Source organism: Dreissena polymorpha, chromosome 3 (assembly GCF_020536995.1).
Source record: "Dreissena polymorpha isolate Duluth1 chromosome 3, UMN_Dpol_1.0, whole genome shotgun sequence".
Lineage (NCBI taxonomy): Eukaryota > Metazoa > Mollusca > Bivalvia > Myida > Dreissenidae > Dreissena > Dreissena polymorpha.
Genome location: NC_068357.1, coordinates 4,178,095 through 4,199,253, shown reverse-complemented (window position 1 = coordinate 4,199,253; position 21,159 = coordinate 4,178,095). Strand labels below are relative to the sequence as shown.

The 21,159-nt window shown below is 35.6% G+C and overlaps 1 protein-coding gene across 8 annotated transcripts in view; it reads right to left on the bottom strand.

The window, feature by feature from the left end:
- Nucleotides 1-15,380, bottom strand: part of LOC127872792 (MAP/microtubule affinity-regulating kinase 3-like) — an 88,802-nt gene extending 73,422 nt beyond the window's left edge. For 5 of the 8 annotated variants that reach the window (XM_052416186.1, XM_052416188.1, XM_052416187.1 and 2 more), the window contains exons 1-2: nt 14,834-15,380; nt 14,584-14,730 (exon numbers count right to left, since the gene is read on the bottom strand). In XM_052416186.1, coding sequence (XP_052272146.1) covers nt 14,584-14,730; nt 14,834-14,899 — 213 coding nt within the window. In that variant the 5' untranslated portion in view covers nt 14,900-15,380. The remainder of the gene's footprint in view (nt 1-14,583; nt 14,731-14,833) is intronic. The other 3 variants (XM_052416190.1, XM_052416191.1, XM_052416185.1) reach the window with 2 other exon arrangements.
- Between the last annotated feature and the right edge of the window lie 5,779 nt (nt 15,381-21,159).

Here is a 21,159-nt window from a genome sequence, read left to right as displayed (position 1 = left end):
TTTCCCAAAATGCCAGGAAAAGGTCTGATGTATCTATATTGTGTCAATATTTGTTGATAAAAACATTCCAAATTGGTCCATTCTATTGATAAAAAATGCTCAAATTTGCAATTTTATCGTTTAAAAAAACCAACCAATTAGACTCAAATTAGCTAGGAAAACTGAGACTGTGCATGACGGCTGAACTGTCTGAAACTAATGTTGAAAAAAATCATTGATATATATATAAGACAAGGGACAAAATTGTCACAAAACCAGGTTTTCATTGTGAAAAAAAAAATCTGATAAAGGGAGAAAACTCAAACTGAACTTTTGAAATGAACAAACAAAATTAACCCCCTTTGTAAGTTTGTTTTAAAAAAAAAATATTTTTAGTCGTGGCGACCTTGACATTGGAGATATTGACGTGATTCTTTCGTGCGACACACCGTCCCATGATGGTGAACAAATGTGCCAAATGATTTTAAAATCTCACAATGAATGACATAGTTATGGCCAGGACAAGCTCATTTATGGCCATTTTTGACCTTTGAACTCAAAGTGTGACCTTGACCTTGGAGATATCGACGTAATTATTTCGCGCGACACACCGTCCAATGATGGTGAACAAATGTGCCAAATGATTTTAAAATCTGACAATGAACGACATAGTTATGGCCCGGACAAGCTTGTTCCGCCCGCCAGCCAGCCAGCCAGCCAGCCAGCCAGCCAGCCCGCCCGCATTCGCCAATCTAATTACCAGTTTTTTCCTTAGGAAAACCTGGTTAAAAAAGGACAGAGACATTCAGCTGTTAATATTACATTCATACATACATGTGTATTCATATAATAAATATCATAAAATATAAAAGAGTGAATTTTTAATTTTCCCCTTTTCCTAAAAAACGACGTGTTTTTCCCCATATGGATGGGCCCTGCCGCCGTTTCCCTATAGGTGAAAAAAAAACACTGCAAAAGTTGTAATAAAATTCTGTTAAGCTAAAATAGATGATCGCAAATCCTTATATCGTCTGCTTCTAACAACACTTTCAAGCTAAGTGTTGTTGTTGACACCTTATAACTCAAAGCCCTATTATTTCCTATTATTTTCAGTGGGTCGCATTTATCATATCAAATGCAGTTAACGCTGCAATCAGATTCTTTGACACCAAAATAGATACAACAAGCAAATTCGTTGAATTGATATCCCACGCCATTATACTTCTGGACACAAAAGTTTTCTGGACGGATGGACAACGCCAACGTGCATCATCCTCTTATCCATATATTATATACTCATACCAAGTTTCAATGAAATCCGTCAAAGCACTTCCAAGATATGGCTCCGGACACACAAATTTTTTTTTTTCAAGATACAAAGGGCCATAACTGCATTATTATCTGATGGTGTACAATGCCATTTGGCATGCATCATCCTCTTATCCATATATATACTCATACCAAGTTTCAGTGAAATCAGCCAAAGCACTTCCAAGATATGGCTCCAGCCTGCCCGCCGCCAAAGGTAAAACTATAAAAATTCTCTGCTATCTCAGAGGCAAGTATGAGACAATACTGATTGATTTGAGTAATTACTTTTCGCACCTCGTTACCACCATCAACATGTGACAAGAGCACCGTTTAAAGGGTGCCACGCTCGGCTGCGGGAAGGAGTTTTGAATAAATGAAAGCTTGTCAGAAATTTTTTAAGAGGTCACAGTGACCTTGACCTTTGACCTAGTGACCCCAAAATGGGGGTGGCATGTAGAACTCATCAAGGTGCAGCTACATATAAAGTTTCAAAGTTGTAGGTTGAAGCACTTTGATTTTAGAGCCAAATTTCAAAACCTTGACAAAATGTTAAGGTTTTAGCACGACGCAGACGACGACGGACACGACACGACGAGCTGGCTTTGACAATACCTCGGGTTATCTCCGAAAACAGCAGAGCTAAAAAATGGCTTTTGAAGTGAAACAAACTAGCAGTTGGTTGCCTAAGCACGGTAACTGTTATACAGGTACTCATGTGTAAAATAGAATGATTTCCATCCGGATGGGAGGGGGATTTAGACTGACCACAGTATGCAGGTGATCACTGTTCTCAGGTGAAAATTGTATTTTTATTTGCATTTCAGGGTCATAGCAAATAACGTTTTTGTCAGGATGAGTAAAATTGCATGGCACTAGTGTGACAAAAAAAGTAGATTGAAAAGTAAATGTCGGTCCCAAAATCATTGTATTGGAAGGAAGCTTTCATAATCTTTTATATTGTTACCATTTGTTCTAAAAGTCTGCATGCTTTTATCAGTTGTATTGTTTAACCATTAGCATTGTGGAAATGAAAGTAACAGACTTGAAAAAGGGTAGTTCTCTTTTTATGGGATTTTCCGTTTAAAGACACTTTTAAAACTCAATTCTGCTCTAGGAATACTGCGCAGGCTTATAAGAGATGATACTTACCGCACATGCATTAAGCAAGGTTTTCACAGGGAATGGATTTATGCTGATGAAACCTGGGTATTAATGATGCCTTTATTGCATGGAACTTGGAAGCTTTGCTATTCTAAATTTATATAGCAAACAGGTCACATTGGTTAAGTTGATAATTATAATGGTGTCACGGAAAAGAAAATTAAAAAGATTTTCTCATATGACACCAAGTATCGAGCCCATGAAAACTATTCTGTTTGTATGACAATATAGATCAATAATTATTTCTTTTATCTCTTAAACATAATGCTGAAAATATCTAATCGCAACCAAAGAGGACAATTAGGGTTTCAAAAAAATATTAAAACTAGTGACCACAAAATCAATAGGGGTCATCTGTGAGCCATGATCAATGTACCTATGAAGTTTCATGATCCTAGGCCTAAGTGTTCTTGAGTTATCGTCTGACAACCACCTGGTGGACGGACGGACCGACCGACCAACAGACCAACCGACAGACAGACCGACATGAGCAAAGCAATATACCCCCTCTTCTTCGAAGGGGGGCATAAATATAAACATGACAGATTATTGTTCCTTGTTATACAAAGATATCTGATGTGTTTACAAGATGTTAATGCAGCTTAACATTGTAGTCATTGTGAAAAACTAAAAGCCAGTCTCTTAAGGTCCATTTTTTCAAATTGAAAGAACATGATCAACATATAGTATCAAAATCGTCTAAAACAAGTCTAGAAATTATGAATATCTAACTCTTGACTAGATGTCGGACTATCCTTGCACATGGCAGTAAGTAAAATAAGCAACTACTAGCCTATGACTGGTAAAACAGTTACAAGACGAAGCTCTATCAGTACACCACCAAAGTCATATGGAAAACTGGTACCCCATTCCTTGAATACAACAGCACTCTTGTCAACAGTTACATTGTCAGCAGGACCCAAAGGTGATCAATATTGATACAACAACTTCACACAACAATAGATCATCAACCATAATATTGCATGTTTTTACCATGTAGCAGTTCAAAAGCATTGTATTGCATCACATAGCTTGGAAAGCTCACTTATTATTTATAACTTTTAGTCATATTTGCTCTCAAGTCTCACAGATTGTAAATGTCAATAACATTCACTGTTGCGACCGTTTTCCTACTTCCTGAACAGTGGTACATTTTATTAGGGAAAGAAACAAAAACTGATATGATATTCCAGGGCCCTCAATCTATCAAATCTGCCGCCGAATTTCGGCGTCAGTCCCCCACCTGAAAAGTATACTTTTTTCCCCTTTTGGGGGGAAAAATTCCCCCTAAAAAAAAAAGTTTTTTTTTTTTAATAGAAAGATGTGTCTCATGATTATTATATCTCAATTCTATTTCAATTTAATCTTTTCAAACATACTAAATTATGAAAAATGCAATGAATATAGTGCAAACATGTACACATGTAATAATGAGAAAGTAAAAAAAATCCCCAAAAAAGGGAAACGCCCCAAAAATTCCCCCTACTAAGGACTGCGGACCCCTTCCCCCAAAGTAGTGTGAGGGTGCTGTATTCAAACATTTGTTTTTCATAATACAGTACAGCCAACGCGGCACAAACATAATCTGCGGCTATGCCACGGCCAGATTATTAGTACGCGGCGGCCGAATCGTGTGTTCACGCGTGGCACTCGGCATTGATCCGACCAACGACGCCGAATCTGTATTAACCTTGCGTACTTTCGCGGAGTAAATCTGCTGCATACGTACGCGGCGGATCGAGTGAAAAGATATCCACCTACATGTACATACTTGTATGTGTAGCGTAGAAACCAAGATTTACGCCGTTTTCACAATTATTATTTTCACGTTTTAATAAGCCATATTATATGACACGTAATGCGCTTTAACAAATTTTCGTTGAATTAATTACGCACAACTGTTAGTGTTTCGTTCGATTAACAAATTATCATTATTAAATTTGTAATCCGAAACACACTTCCGAATTTTAATGCTAACGCAAATTCTAGCGTCAAATAAACAGTGCTAAAATATCCTTTGTTTCATAAAAAGCGGGCAAAAATTATGCAGACATGTAGAACGTCCTTTGGAAAGTGTGGGTGTATTTTGTGTTGTATAAATACATGAACATCACGTCAGGCGTAAATCGCGTGTTCAGTGCAAAAAAAACGCCCCGATTAGACGTTATTTCATGATCGCGAAATACGTTAGTTCGGCGTTGGATGTACTGTATGAATGTTTTCGAGATTCAATATTTACATTATCCATTCAATTTTGCAAATTTACTGTAATTCACAAATACAACTATAATCATATCTTATATCAGGGGTGTGATTAGGTGAAGTCTGAGGAGGAAAATTTTGTAGACTGATTTTGACTACACAAAGCGTGTGCATAACGCAATGCCAAACATTAAAACAGACATTTAAATAAACACCATCTTAAACATATGAACAAGGTTTATTTATGAAAACCTTTTTAACTTCACATTTAACATATTATGCAAAGAAGCAAGTATTAATTGTGATTAAAACCAATGTGTGCTCTGATCTAGATGTGAACAATCATCAACAATGACGGCAATCCTTCTGTCTTTAAATTCGAAATAAGGTCAACTAACAACAATTTACTAAGGGATCCGTAGTTGAAGATTTTTTCACATGCACATGATGGAAACACTTTTGCTGCACCAAGACAGACTCCATGTTCCGTACCCATTCAGAAAGTGGTATCGCTTTCTGATTTATATCCACTGTTGTTTCTTATCATTCCCATTTAAATTTGTTTTTCATTCATTTTTCAATCTCTGAGATTATGTGAGACAATTCATTCGTTCACAGACTTCCTGACAAGCTGACAAGATTTTTGCCGAATAAATACTGCAAGCTGTTGTTTTTGTTTAACTTTCACTTTTGTTTAAACTAAAAGTCGATCGGATGAAGGTCAAATGTACCGATCCCGGCTTGATGCATGTACTTATTTACTTGTCGACAATATGCACGGAACCAAATGTATTTCTTGAATATTCTTCACCGAACACGGACAGATTATTTCCCATTTTTGACAAGAAGACTTTGGACCAATAAACAGCGGGTTAACTGACCGGCGAATATACTTGTACACTACGCGACCCGTGATTTTTGCCGCGATTCTCGCATCACCGCAATCGATGCAACGTGACAAATCGCGGTGTTTCCGAGCGACAAGAAAATTTGGGTGATGTCTCGGCAACCGTCGCAATCAGCGCGAATCAGCGCAAATCATAGTGATTCCCCTTTTTAAGCGATTTACGTTGAGGGTTACACTGCATTACATGTAACATATATGTATACACTTACATTATACATTGCAATAATAAAGCTTTTGTTGTTGTTGTATACAATGAGCATATTAGTTAAAAAACTCCTGTTCCGACATGAACTTGATGAAGTAATGTCGGAAGCTTTAACGGCTCCAAATTAATATAACAGCGCAGAATGATCATGCAATAATTATTGAACATAACATTTAAACATTATTTAACTAATTGCATTAGCTGAATGTTTATTAAAACTTACAATCAATTATATTCCAGGCCCGAATACACTACCACTGTTCAAATTCCATATTGTTGCCATATGCATGTAGCGTAGCACTGTGTAAATTGAAAGTTGCATAGTGTTTCCTCATTGGTCCGTTATAAATACCTTGTTTCTCTATCATGGTATTTGATTTAGACGAAACTAATAATTTGGTAATTTACGAGAAATATGATATATTAAGTTTTCCTTTTAAACTTTGATCTTACCGCGTGTGTTTATTGACATTATTAATTATTTTAATACTTATTTTTGCATTTCATTAAGAATTATAACGTGTAGTGCTGCAACAATATACCGGTATATCGGTATATATCGCAATACGCAATCCGAATATTGTATTGTGATACGATTTTCGTCATAACGGTACAAAAATTTTACAAACAAACATCTACATTTCGTTCAGAAAAGCCATCCAAAATAATGATATCAAGGTAAACAAAACAAAGCGGTATTTTGTAAAAATAAATTGTTACGTAAAAATGGCATTCTAAAAAGTCTATTATACAGAGTAGCGTTGTTACATGGGAGCATTCATTCTATGCTTTTAAACGAATAATCGTTGAATTAATTACACACAACTAAATGTTTCGTTCGATTCTGAAATGAGCATTATTAAATTTGTAATCCGAATTTCGGAAACATGCTTCTGAAATGTAATGCTAACGCGACAATAAAAAAAGTGCTTTATTATGTTTCTCAATAAAAAGCGCGTGTAAATTATACAGACATGTAGAACGTCGTGTGCAAAGTGTGGGTGTATTTGTGTTGTATAAAACGGGAACATCATGTCAGGCGATTTACGCGTGTTCAGTGGGAAAAAAATGCCCGATTGGAAGTTATTTCATCACATCTTTAAATAGTAACAAATGCCAAAATGTATTTGATATTTAAGAAAATTGGTGAATGTTTGTGTTTTGTGTTATTCTTGAGCATTTTTATAGTAATCATTTACCAGAATTTGCTTTAAAACTGGAATATATGGAATTATCGGGTAATTGGCGAGTTATAATTCTGGTACAAGTAAGCAATATATTGCAATATATTGCAATACGGGTTTTTGAACTGACAATATATCGCAATACGCTTTTTGGCGTATTGTTGCAGCACTAATAACGTGTAGCCCTTTTGTTAGCAGTGTTTAGCAAAATATTTGCATCTAAGGCAAGGAAAATTGTTTAAGTAACACTTTCATTTAAAGTTTAAATGTAATCGGTAGATTACGTCTAATTATTTGGACTAAATTATGCTATACTTATTTATTTTCTGTTTCAGGCTCCAATGTGGATAACTTGTGTTACTCGCGTTACTTTCCAGTGCTCACGCTGCTGCCAGACATTATCGCCAATGGCGATTATTTTATCCAACTGGCTATTATTTCTTAAAATTGTCTAGAAAAAATGGCGATTATTTTATCCGCCTACATAAAAAAACAAATTGCCACTAAATGTTGTCCGGCGATTGCGAAACGCCTGCAAATCGGGCCATCAAGCAGGAAAAATCGATAACGAGATTACCTGTGTACACACTCGACCCTGTGTATTGTCATACACGCGTCAATAACTTCTGCGACATTGTGGCCTAGAGCATTTTTCTCAATCAGTGTCCGACAGCAGTGATATATTTCGGAAAAAACGTCTTTAATCTCCCTGTGCTTTACCAATTATCGGTAACTGTTAGATCTTTGTTAATTTTTCGCCAATTATTATTTAATCGTCATTTTGAAAATCGCCGCTAATATTGTTGGCTGGTTTTGTTTTGCACGCCGTTTTTTCTGCAATTAGATTACGTTGAACATTGCTTGAAATAATTATTTAATCGCCATCAACTAATTATCCCCGTAATTACCGCTGTTTGTCGTCTGCTTTATCATAATGATTCCAATTTTTAACCAGGTAACCTGGTTTTCCCAATTCAAAGGGACCCGGCATATGCCATGGTCAGCTAATTTTAACGAAACACGTGTTTGGAATTACACTAAGGTGGTGTATTTTAACTCACGCGCTGTGACATTAATTGATGTAAACATGATCGGCATTGCGAAAGTGTTATTTTTGGAATAAATCATTAACAATTGATATTGGCCTCTGCCTACAATATTGCGGCCGATGGCAAACGCCGTATTAAGAGATAAAGTAGTCGAACGATATGCACATTTTAGATTATGCATATTAATATTTTATATTATGCATATTTCATGTGCAAAACGCGTACAATTTTTCGGATTACCGTTTTCGGATACTGTATTTTTTTCGTCCATTATGATTTATTTTCGAAGTTCATAACAGCAAAAATAGAATGACGAATACACATGCGGTGATACGGAAGGTGTGGTTTATAATATTTCGAGTATTCACCAAAAATAGCAATTGGAAAAACTATAAAAAATAGTATAATTAGTGCTCTGGGTGGGTTGGGGCCTCTGCCCTTAATTCTTATGTGTATGTAACTGTAGCTGAGATCTGGTTTGTTAAGTCACACCCACAACATTGATTGTATTCTTTATTGTAAAGCCATGATAATATTTTATAAGAAAATGACACCCTGATATTATGCTTGTTTTTGAGTATATATATATATATTATAACTTAAATCAATAGATATACATTTAATAAAACATAGATAAAATGAGATTCATGGTTTTTTCTTTCTTTTTGCCTTCAGTACCGTTTTGCGGAAAAGTCCGCATATGTTTTGGCTATTATTTTTTTAAGGAAAAAAAATATGGCTATTATTTTCTGAAGGCCAGAGTGAGTACTGACTTTCCGAGCGTTGTACATACATTCACAATGCTTGATAAGCCGGAAATCGGAAATACATTACTGTTCTATTTTTAAGTACATGTTATTATGATATCGTGTTATATAATATGTTGTTATTACATCATTGCCTATATATTAAAGCCATTAAACATTGTGTTTGTTTTGATGGAAAAAAAAACGAGTATATCAACGTAGCACTAAGCATTCGCAAAGTTCAATAAATATGATGATGTATAATGTACATGCATTTCTCTGGGTTTTCACGTCCAAAACAAAAAAAACTCAACATTTAATTATTTATTGTGTACTGTCCAGCGGGTGACAGTGTTTATTCTTGTGTCTAATTGGCACTCTTTGTTCGTGTTCAAACTGTGAAAAGATGTGACAATCACAGAAACAACAAGATGGCGCTGCCAATTAAGTGCGATAATGGATCAAAGGGCATTGACAAAAAATAACAGTTTGTATAAATTTTTCGGCGTTTACTCAGATTGTCTCTCACAACAAAAAAACTATACAAGTCAAGGTATTATGTTTTACTTCTATCAGTAAAGATACGGATACGCCGTGTTTGATTTGATATGACTTTAAAAGAAATATCAAATTGTTGGCGATATAATTGTTTTAAAAATACCAAAGAAACATTTAACCGAAATCAACAGAATTCAGTGTTCTCTGCGCTACGCAGTTTGTATAAAAAATCAATACTTGCACACTCTATACCTTGACCTTGTACATTGCCGCATAATTTTCGCGCTCTTTTGTCGGGAAATAAACATGATGGCTATATTGGAAGCATTTGTAAACGTCGTGTTAACATTAAAACATCGGAAGTGTGTTTCGGATTATAAATTATTATTCTTATTTGGGAATTTAAAGGAACATTAATACTTATGGTATAATCGTTTTGAGTGGAACATTAATTTGTTACAACGCTTTACGTGTCGAAAAAAATGTTTTGATAATATTATGCATTAATAGCACAATTTCCAGGAGGAAAACGTTTTTTACATGAAAGCGTATGACGCAATAAAACGTTTTTTTGTAAGATCGTATTGCATTCGATCTAAATTTAAATACGCTCGTCCAATGAAAGCTGTGTTCCCAATTATGCACTATACTCTTTACACTTCTGAAAAATGGCGTATTCATATAGTTGTGTTAATAAAATTCTCAAACATATTTACCGACATAAATGTTTAAGATTATTTTTTGTAAGTGATGTTGCAATTATGTTGGATTATTTGATAATTGTGAACATTAGAAAAGCGTTATGTATACAGTTATCGATACGATTCGGTTTATATGCATGAATTGGCGAATCATCGATGTCAACGATATCCACTGCGATCAGGGCGAATTGCAGCGAATCACCACAACATTGAGGGGATATAGAGCGAAGATTATCTTGCTCTCGCGCGACGTAGGAGTGACGAGTCACGTGAAATCGCGGTGATTTTACACCCAAAAAGCAAAATGCCCGCCTTGACTTCGCTATTTAGGCAAAAATCACGGGGTCGCGTAGTGTATTACATATAACCAACAAAGTGCGTATTCCGCCGTATTTTGCCGATGTTCTATAAATACTTTTGAATTCTTAGGTAAACCCAAAAATATTTGTGTCGGACATTTTGGGCTGACGAGATAAGAATTTTGATCAGCCCTTGGCTGTTTGAGTTTCGGCCTCCGGGAAGTGTGTGTTAAATAATCTTCATTGTTGCTTCACAAAGGTGCCATTTGCGCATGAATTGGCAAAGAAATATGAAACACATTGTATAAGACCAATTTTAATTGGAAGATAGGGAAACAACAGCCAATGACATCGCTTGTTTAAAACAAACGGAAACAGGTGATGCTCCCCAAAGTTGTTTTTTGTCACAATATTGCACTATATATTCAGATAAAAGGAAACATCTCGTAGATGGGGGGACAAGAATTGCACAATATGTACAGTTTATAGAAAATTTCAAAGGGCCATAACTCTGTGAAAAATCATCCAACCAGAACCGGCTCATGATATGCACATCTCCTCTTGGTAGTGAAGCTTCCCATAAAGTTTCATTGAATTCCGGTCAATAGTTGCTGAGAAATAGCCCGGACAAGAATTGCACTATATGAACAGTTATCGGAAAATTTCAAAGGGCCATAACTCTGTGAAAAATCATCCGACCAGAACCGGCTGATATGCCAGGGTGTTTTTTTTAGAAAAAGGGGACCACACTGGACGCAGGGTGAAAGGTGAAAACAGAGTGCGAAAGAGAGATATTTGGGGAAAAAATAAAAACAGTTTTCATCAATGTCTATATTATATTATATACTATCAACTGGTTTATTTTTCTTTTAATGACAACAAGGGCATATCAGATATCACATATCATAATATAACATACAGTTTTCAATATAGAAATAATGATTGTGGTATTGTCAAAGTGCAAACATAAGTTAATTTATACATGTTCATTAAACAGTGGTGTCGATTGTCCCAAATTTTAAATCCTGAAAATTAGGCTGGGGGTCTTGGAATTGCAGCCATAGGAACCCATAAGAAATAAAGGGCAAAGCCCCCCACCTCACACAGAGCCCTTACTAATTGTTTTTTAATTGTATTTCCAATTAAAATTTCAGGTGACTACAATTCAAACAAGGGACAAAATTGTCACAAAACCAGGTTTTCATTGTGAAAAAAAAATCTGATAAAGGGAGAAAACTCAAACTGAACTTTTGAAATGAACAAACAAAATTAACCCCCTTTGTAAGTTTTTTTTTTTTAAATCTATTTTTAGTCCAGGCGACCTTGACATTGGAGATATTGACGTGATTCTTTCGTGGGACACACCGTCCCATGATGGTGAACAAATGTGCCAAATGATTTTAAAATCTCACAATGAATGACATAGTTATGGCCAGGACAAGCTCATTTATGGCCATTTTTGACCTTTGAACACAAAGTGTGACCTTGACCTTGGAGATATCGACGTAATTATTTCGCGCGACACACCGTCCAATGATGGTGAACAAATGTGCCAAATGATTTTAAAATCTGACGATGAACGACATAGTTATGGCTCGGACAAGCTCATTTATGGCCATTTTTGACCTTTGAACTCAAAGTGTGACCTTGACCTTGGAGATATCGACGTAATTATTTCGCGCGACACACCGTCCAATGATGGTGAACAAATGTGCCAAATGATTTTAAAATCTGACAATGAACGACATAGTTATGGCCCGGACAAGCTTATTCCGCCAGCCCGCCAGCCAGCCAGCCAGCCCGCCCGCATTCGCCAATCTAATAACCAGTTTTTTCCTTCGGAAAACCTGGTTAAATATTATAAACCACACAGTCCGTATCACCGCATGTGTATTCGTCATTCTATTTCTTCTATAAAGAACTTCGAAAATAAATTATAATCGACGAAAAATAATGTATCCAAAACCGTCCAAAAAATTGTGTGTTTTGCAAATGAAATAAAATATGCATATCGTTTGACTGCAGACAATGAAAACCAGTTACCTAGCAAATACGTATTTAATATACAATTTTATTGACATATTGCTTTACAATAGCATAGTTTGTGGGTAAAAAACAACTAAATTATCACCTTTTAATTTCAAACGATAATCGGCAAAAAATTAGAAAGGTGTTACAGCATCGACATAGAACTAATTATTTAATTATCATCCTTTAATTCAGATCAATAGTCGGTAGAAAGGTGTATAAGTGATCAGCTTATAAATTATGTATTTATTGTTACGCTTCTTTTTCATTTGTTTATCTTTAAAAACGACGCTTGCCATCGGCCGCTTTATTGTTGGCAGATGACAATATAAACTGTGTATTCCATGTAAACAGTGTCTGTGCATGAATGACCCAATATTAATATTATGTGTGAGCGAACTCAATGTTGATTGGCCAGCTACCATGTGCGCTTCAATTACAGTAAGGTCAAGCGATGGCTTATGGTCTGGTGCAGACCGGTTTTCGATTATTGTTCAAATTGCAAACAATTTCATTGAAACAAAGAGATAGATAGATAGACTTTTATTTTCCTCCATTCATGAGAGCATAATATATAATACAGCAAGGAAGTACAATCGAGTATATACATTTACAGCGATAAAGTGCGAAATGTTCTGCATGACTTTGCAAAAATTAACAGGAACCGCACACTACACATTCCAACTTCGTAGACGCTTATTTCTATCTTAACGTGTTTTCGCGACCACCGCAAATGAGCTTGTATTACGATGGATAATCAAGCAATCAAAATTAACAATATTCGATTTAAAGCTTAAATAAATGCTAAAAAAAGATATGTTTTGGTGAAAAATTATATTCGGGACAACCCAATCTGCGGAACTCTGCATAATAATCACACCCCTATTATATGTATCTTTGAAATGAAGGATGAAGTAACCATGCTAATGCATATACATTATACATATTATTCCATTCACTTACAATTAAAATTGACATGAAACTGCCTGTCAAAAAAATATAATTGAAACATGCAGCTGAATTACAATATGCCTATGACGATGTGGAGATGCAAACACAAGTCACAGATAAAGTCCACCTATCTGAACAATCATGTTACCTAAGATATGACATATCATCATGTGTTTTTTTTAAGAAAATTGACATTTAAAAGGCCTTTAATACTGTGCAACTGCCAATGTTTCGAAGGGCTACATTGAAAAAAGCCCCCACACATTTCAATGACAATCAAAACTGCCTCTTGACACAAATTAAAAGCCTAGTTATCTGCAAAATAAAATTTGACGAGCATTGTTTCGGTCATTGGGACCGCTAAGTAAAAATATTCTATTATACTACATATATATAAACAAGGGATACAACTGTGAAAATTCCTGCACACAACCATGGTGTAAACAATAGCGAAAAATTTACTTCCAAACGCAATAAATACACCAATTAAACTGTACTACAACAGCCAAGACATTTATCTTTCAGAAAATAATACACTTGGCAATAAAGTACAAGCTTTTCATTGAACTAAGAGAGAAAGTTTCATTAAAAATGCTCAAAAATCCTTACTTGGACACAGGAGTGCACAGCTGAAAACTGAGAATTCTAGAAGTAATTTTCATATTTCATAAATCCAGCCATTCACGTTCCACGAAACAATACCTGACAAATTGCATACAAATCCTTGAAGATAGTAGAAATGTAAACAAATTTAATATTTACGGTGTTTTACATATATGCAGTTACATGCAATTATGGAAGGTGGCTACTTTGATTAATAAAGTGTCTATGGATAATAAAACAAGGTAAAATTTGCTCAACTTCTCTGTAATTATTAAATTATGAAACAAAATGTGTCAAAGTGGGTGTGCACACCTGTGTCGCATTTCGAAAATTTTACCGTTTTTCGTGAAACTTTCATTTCAAACAAACTATAAACACTTTTACTGCTATAAAAATAGTTATTATCTGATAGATAAATGTCTGAGCTGTTGTTATACAGTTTTATTTGGTGTAATTATTGCTTTTGGAAGCGATTTTTTTGCTATTGTTCAGACCATGATGTTGTGCAGAAAATTTGACAGTTGTATCCCTTGTATATATGTATATAGTATAATAGAGTATTTTTTACCTAACGATCCCTGTGGTTTCGGTGAAGAAAAATTTCAATTTGCTAACTGCTGAGCTTTGTCATTTGCCTAAATCAAAGTGTGGGTTATGGCAAAAGGATTTGGTATTGATAGAGCTACCCAAACACTGCTGGTAATACAGATCTTAAAAGCAAATAAAAAATGAGTAATTGATAAAAGCAACAACACAAACCTCTCTTCCAGTTGGAACATGCTTGGCCAACTTCACCTTAGCAAAGTTTCCTTTGCCAATGGTTTTAATAAGCCTGTATTTTCCAATGTGTGGCTCATCTGTCCTGGGTTTTGAAGACGATATTCTTGTGCTGGATTTCTCATCTTTCTACAATGCAGAAAAAGTGGGTGGGGTTAAAGGATTGACAGTCCTTTAACTAGGGCTATTCATGCAAACAATTTGCACATCAATGAAAGAAAGTGATACTTACGCGATGTTCGGATGTCAAAGACTCATGCACTGTCTGCAGGGGAGCCCTAGTTCCCGGTGTCGACATGCTTGGTTGTTTCTCAGTTGTGCTTATTCGTTGTGACCGAAAATTTTAAGTTTCCATTTTGATCACTAAAAACGAAAAGAATCGACAACGTTCAATTCAACGGCGTCTCAAAACATATGCCAAATGGAGGTCGAACATTAAATAAAAATGTTGATTGACACAGAGGTATATGCAGAATGCCCTTCGGAAAAGAATACACAACAAGAATATTTTGACAGTCTCGTAACGAAAATAGATGAAGTCACAGTCCTTGCAGTGTCGGCGAAGATTTTACACTTAATACTCTGGAAAATGGGGTTTCCTCCATGTATGTATATAGTGTAAGTGCTAACCTATACATCCAAGAGAATTAATTTATAATTCAACCACAGAGCAACGCGATTCATGTCAAATTATTTCCATTGATCACTTTGTAAATTCTTGTTTTTCGCCCAAAATGGCCGACTTCTCCACGCCAAGAATTCGCATAGTTCGCGCATGTCGTCACGCATATTGACGATTTTGATTGGTGAAAATTTTCCTACATGACATCATCGATCCGAAAAACAGCTGATGAGGAGGAAAAGACGAAAAATTATTGCAAAAAAATACAAAATAATAAATCAATAACATAAATGGTTACAACACATACTACTTATAATTGATATTCACAAGATGAGAACTAAAAAGCGTGCATAAATACAATGTTAGGACATTACAAATGTTTAGAACATACATGTAGATAATTCATCCACTTATCTAATTCATTTAATTACAAGCATGCACCATAAGCCCATATACATTATCTGTACTATTTATGTTGGTAATCTAATCTAATGTCGGAGTTGTAGACTATTGTGATTGTTCACCTGTTTTTATGATTTTGAAAGTCAAATGTGTAGTAGATGATAACCACTTTATAAGGAGTTTACTTGAATACTTGATCGCTTGTTGGTTTGAATTCAAAGACAAAATACTATATGAGTCATGTTCTGAGAAAACTGGGCATAATGCATGTTCGTCAAGTGTCGTCCCAGATTAGCATGTGTAGTCCGCACAGGCTGATCAGGGACGACACTTTCCGCATTTATGACATTTTTCGTTTAAATGAATTCTCTTCTTAGCAAAAATCCAAGTTAGGCGGAAAGTGTCGGCCCTGATTAGCCTGTGCGGACTGCACAGGCTAATCAGGGACGACACTTTACGCACATGCATTATGCCTTGTTTTCTCCGAACACGACTCATATTATTATGGTTATATGTCAGTCATACATTATGATACATTTCTTAATAAAGGTTTTTGATTGTCAAAGTTTGCTTTCCTTCTTCAACAAACAACATACATTTATGAAATCTAAAGCTATAAACATTTGTGTGAATTTCACAACAATGTTTAAAGCTTTAGCTTTCAGAAAGGTGCTGATTTACTTGTTATATTCCATAAATTTATATCTCAACTTAAGTTTTTAAGCGTTAAAATTCATCTTGAAAAGAGCAATTTAACAATTAAACATCGGGCGGGGATACCCCTTCCGCACCTCACCGGTAGGGCCCCCAGTCAAATATTCCTGCGTACGCCCCCGATATGTTTAAATTACGTAGCTTAAATGATAATTTGAGTCGCGTTCTGAGAAAACTGGACATAATGCATGTGCGTAAAGTGTCGTCCCAGATTAGCCTGGGCAGTCCGCACAGGCTAATCAGTGACGACACTTTCCGCTTTTATGGCATTTTTCGTTTAAAAGAAGTCCCTTCTTATCGAAAATCTTGTCAATGCGGAAAGTGTCGTCCATGATTAGTCTGTGCGGTGCACAGGCTAATCTGGGACGACACTTTACGCACAAGCATTATGCCCAGTTTTCTCAGAACGCGACTCATATAAACATTTGTTATTTATTTCCGATGTGTGTCAGGTATAATAAACATAGAGCGATTTTACTCTGGTAAAGTGAACTGATATCGATGTTCCAAAGAGTTGATTCCTATATCTAATTACAATTAAATAACCATGCATTTTATATTCGTACAAAACGGATAAAACGTTCAATATATTATTCTAATATAAAATACAAGTGAGTTATTATATCACTATGCAAAGCAGCTCGTCTAAGTTATCATACCATGAAAAAATTCTTCACAATGGCGACCTATGTAAAAGGCCGAGCCAGTCCGATTGAGATAGCTTGATATTTTTCTAATCAGCATATAGTTTGAAAACGTTAATTTTTAATCAGTTATATTAACTCCATTATATGTTTATAGATCAATGAAACAACTATGCATTTTCTGTATTGTATTTGACATTTGTCCTGATTCAGAAAATAAATTGCGAATTAAAACGTGTATAATTAACTTTCAACGCGATCATGAGTGTAAAGAAAACAAATTATTTCGAACCTGCCATTTGTAAACGTTATGGTATATAAACAGCATAATAGCCGTATGACATCTGTGAAACTCGCTCTTATGCGTGCTTTCTCATTTTGCATATTTAATAAACTTTTCAAACAGAAATTACAGAGCCACATCAGTGCACATACTATGTTTGATAATTCATTCGTTTGTTGGATATTGTTTGCTGTTTTAAACACATATTAGCTCATATCGCGGAGATTTAGTTAACCTTACCATGTGTTCATGGGCGAACTCACGTATTCAAGTGCTCTTACGACTATGTGCTCATACCTACCATCGGGAATCATCATGAAATTATTGCCGTACTTAACGAACAAACATGCCTAAGCTTATTGAATTAGAGAAAAAAACAATAATCAAAAGAGAAAAATTATATGCTCATGCACATGGGCATGTGAAATCGCGTCCGTACACATAGCATCATTAACTTAGGAAAGGAAACAACGAAATATAAAGTTTGGTATGCTATACATGTGAAATTAAAGAGCATGGTGTAATTAAAGAGCATGTCAAGTTTTGAATTTATATGCTGAAACGTAATGTTATAACCCACAAACGTTTTACTGTAACATAACGTTTTTTTAAAGATAAGTGGTACAGAAAATACACGTCGAATATCTTTTTAAAGATATTTCTTGTTATATTTGATCGAGAATGTAACCCGATTCCCAGTTTCGCTGAATGGATCAAGCTCCCCACGGGTACTACTTCCCCGTCCCCCATTTTTTTTCGTACCCTACATTTTTCGTATCCAATTTTTTTTCGTACCCAAATTTTGCTCGTTCCCCAAAAAAATTTCGTACCCAATTTGTTTTCATACCCAATTTTTTTTTCGTAACCAAATCATTTTTCGTACCTATTTTTTTGTTGCATAATTTTTGTACCCAAAATTTTCGTACCCATTTTTTTTCCTACCCAAAATTTTTGTACCCGCATACAGAATTGTGGTGATGTAGATAAACTTAAATAGATGCTTTTATATCAATCCTCTTCAAAAGCATCGTCACACAAGTACTGTCCGTACTTTGATTCTAGACGCTAGGCATAAATGGGTTAAGGTAACTAATGATAGACCGCTTATGATCCAACATCGCAACATTCTAAATGTCAGACAATCTACACATGAATATACTTGTTTTGTATTATAAGGGGACAAAACAGCTTTTTGTTGGTATCAGGTAATGCTTCGACAGGAAAATAAAGTATTTGACCACCGAGTCATTCATTATGATGCCAGGGGGCATAAATCAATTAAACTATGTGCTATTAATATTGCAGATTTACCGCTCTTTTGATAAAACATGATGTTACCTATATGTTCTGATCTCTTACTTTTACATATATCACCGTTTTTTGCCACTGTCTAGCTTGTACTTTCTTAAAACAAATGTATTAAACAGCTTATACAGAGATTGCATATACTCGCTTACCTCCCTGAAGATAGGTAACTGACAGGTAGATAGCGTTATACTTGTGACCTCCCCTTTAGATATTTTATTGACAACTAGATCGCGTTATACTCGTAAACTGTCCTTTAAACAGCAGACTGACAGAGCTCGATCGCGTTATACTCGTGAACTGCCCTGAAGTTAGTTAACTGACCGAGATATGTCGCGTTATGCTCGTGAACTGTCCTTAAGATAGTTGACGGTAAGCTAGATCGCGCCTTACATTGAACTCGTGAATTGCCCTGAAGATGGTTGACTGGAAGAGATATGCCGCGTTATAATCGCGTACTATCCTGAAGATAGTTAACTGACAGCTAGATCGCGTTATACTTGTGACCTGTCCTTAAGATGCTTTACTGACAACTAGATCGCGTTATACTCGTGTACTGCCTTGAAGATAGTTGACTGACAGAGGTATGTCGCGTTATACTCGTTAACTGTCCTTAAGATAGTTGACTGACAGCTAGATCGCGCTATACATTCTACTCGTGAACTGCACTGAAGATAGTTGACTGACAGAGGTATGTCGCTTTATAATCGTGAACTGTCCTTTAGATAGTTTACTGACATCTAGATCGCGTTATTTTCGTTAACTGCCCTGAAGCTAATGGACTGACAGGGATATTTCGCGTTATACTCGTGTACGGCCCTGAAGATAGTAAACTAACAGCTAGATCGCGTTATACTCGTGTACTGCCATGATGATAATTAACTGAAAGCTAGATTACGTTATACTCGTGAACTGCCCTTTCGATTATTGACTGACAGAGCTAGATCGCGTTATACTCGTGTACTGCCATGAAGATAGGTAACTGACAGGGAGATCGCATTATAGTCGTGTTCTGCCCTTAAGATAGTTAACTGTTAGCGAGATCGCGTTATACTCGTGTACTTCCCTGAAGATAATTAACTGACAGGTAGATCGCGTTATACTCGTGTACTTCCCTGAAGATAGTTAACTGACAGGTAGATCGCGTTATACCCGTGTACTTTCCTGAAGATAATTAACTTATAGCTCGGTCGCGTTATGCACGTTCACGTGTACTGTCCTGGCGATGGTTGAATGTCAAAGGTGAAGTGCATCATTCTCAAGTATAGCTGTCCAATATATAAATTGCACTGACATTTAATCAACATATCATTACAATAAATAAATTTGTTTCCGTACTTGGAACGTTTTTAACCGATTAAACCGTTCCTCACTAAGTAAACTTTTTTGGCCTAGTTAAACTGGCGCAAAACGAAGTACGAATACGACTATTGGAAATAATCCAAGCGTATAATTTATGCTGATTTAGTTGACGAGTGATAGGTCTATGTTATATTTTCCTAAAAAATAATTGGCTGATAGATGTGGAACGTGTTATTCAGGTGTTATGTCGTTCAGATAGTTCATTGACAGAGATGATGGCATGATGCTCGCAACATTTGACGTTCTGCTCAGAATATAACTGACGTACATTGCACGGTTTGATCGCGATATTCTCGTGTAGTTTCCTTAAGATAGTTGTCTGAGTTGAATTGCATAATGTTCATGTAATGTCGTGAAGACAGCTGACTGATATATCTGTGTCGTATTATATTCGCGAACTTTCTAAAGATAGTTACCTGATAGAATAACACGATCAAGCTCTGTCAATCAGCTGTGTCGTACTATATAAGCGTATTTCTAAGAAGAGAGTTAAGTGATAGTATAAAACGATCCAGCTCTGCTAATCGGCTGTGTCATATTATATATGTGTACTTCCCAAACATGGTTATCAGATAGTATAACGTTATATATAACACGACGAAGCCTTGTCAATCAGATTTGTCGTATTATAGTGGTGTTATTCCAAGCCGATATTTAACTGATAGCATAACACGATACAGCTCAGTAATAAAAAATGGCATTATATTCGTGTACCTCCCTTAAGCCGACAGACCCATGTCGTATTATACTCGCGTATTTCCTGTAAGATTCAGTTGACTGACAGAGCTGTTATATTCGTTTACTGTTCTGAAAATTATTGACTTGTAAAGATCACGTTATACCATAAACAAGTTGATAGACTAGCCTGGGATACGTCTTGCTCGTGTTTAACTATGTACACGCTGTTTTTTTGGTCTTAATTATACTTATACATAAATACAGTCATAAGCATAAGTTTGAAAAGAAAAAAAACACGTACATATTTATTTTATTTATTTAACACTGTATTCAAAGAACAAATCTTTATCACTTATTTTTGAAGCATGTTTGTGTTTCTGCAATAACTGGTAAATATATACTGCAACATCAAGATTTAGTTCCTATTTATAGCAATCATGTGTATTCAACACAAACTGTTAAAGCCAAATACTATTTCTCAATCAAACACCAGTTGTATATCAACAATTACAAATTATTATGTTTGTTTAATTGTATATTTCGTAATT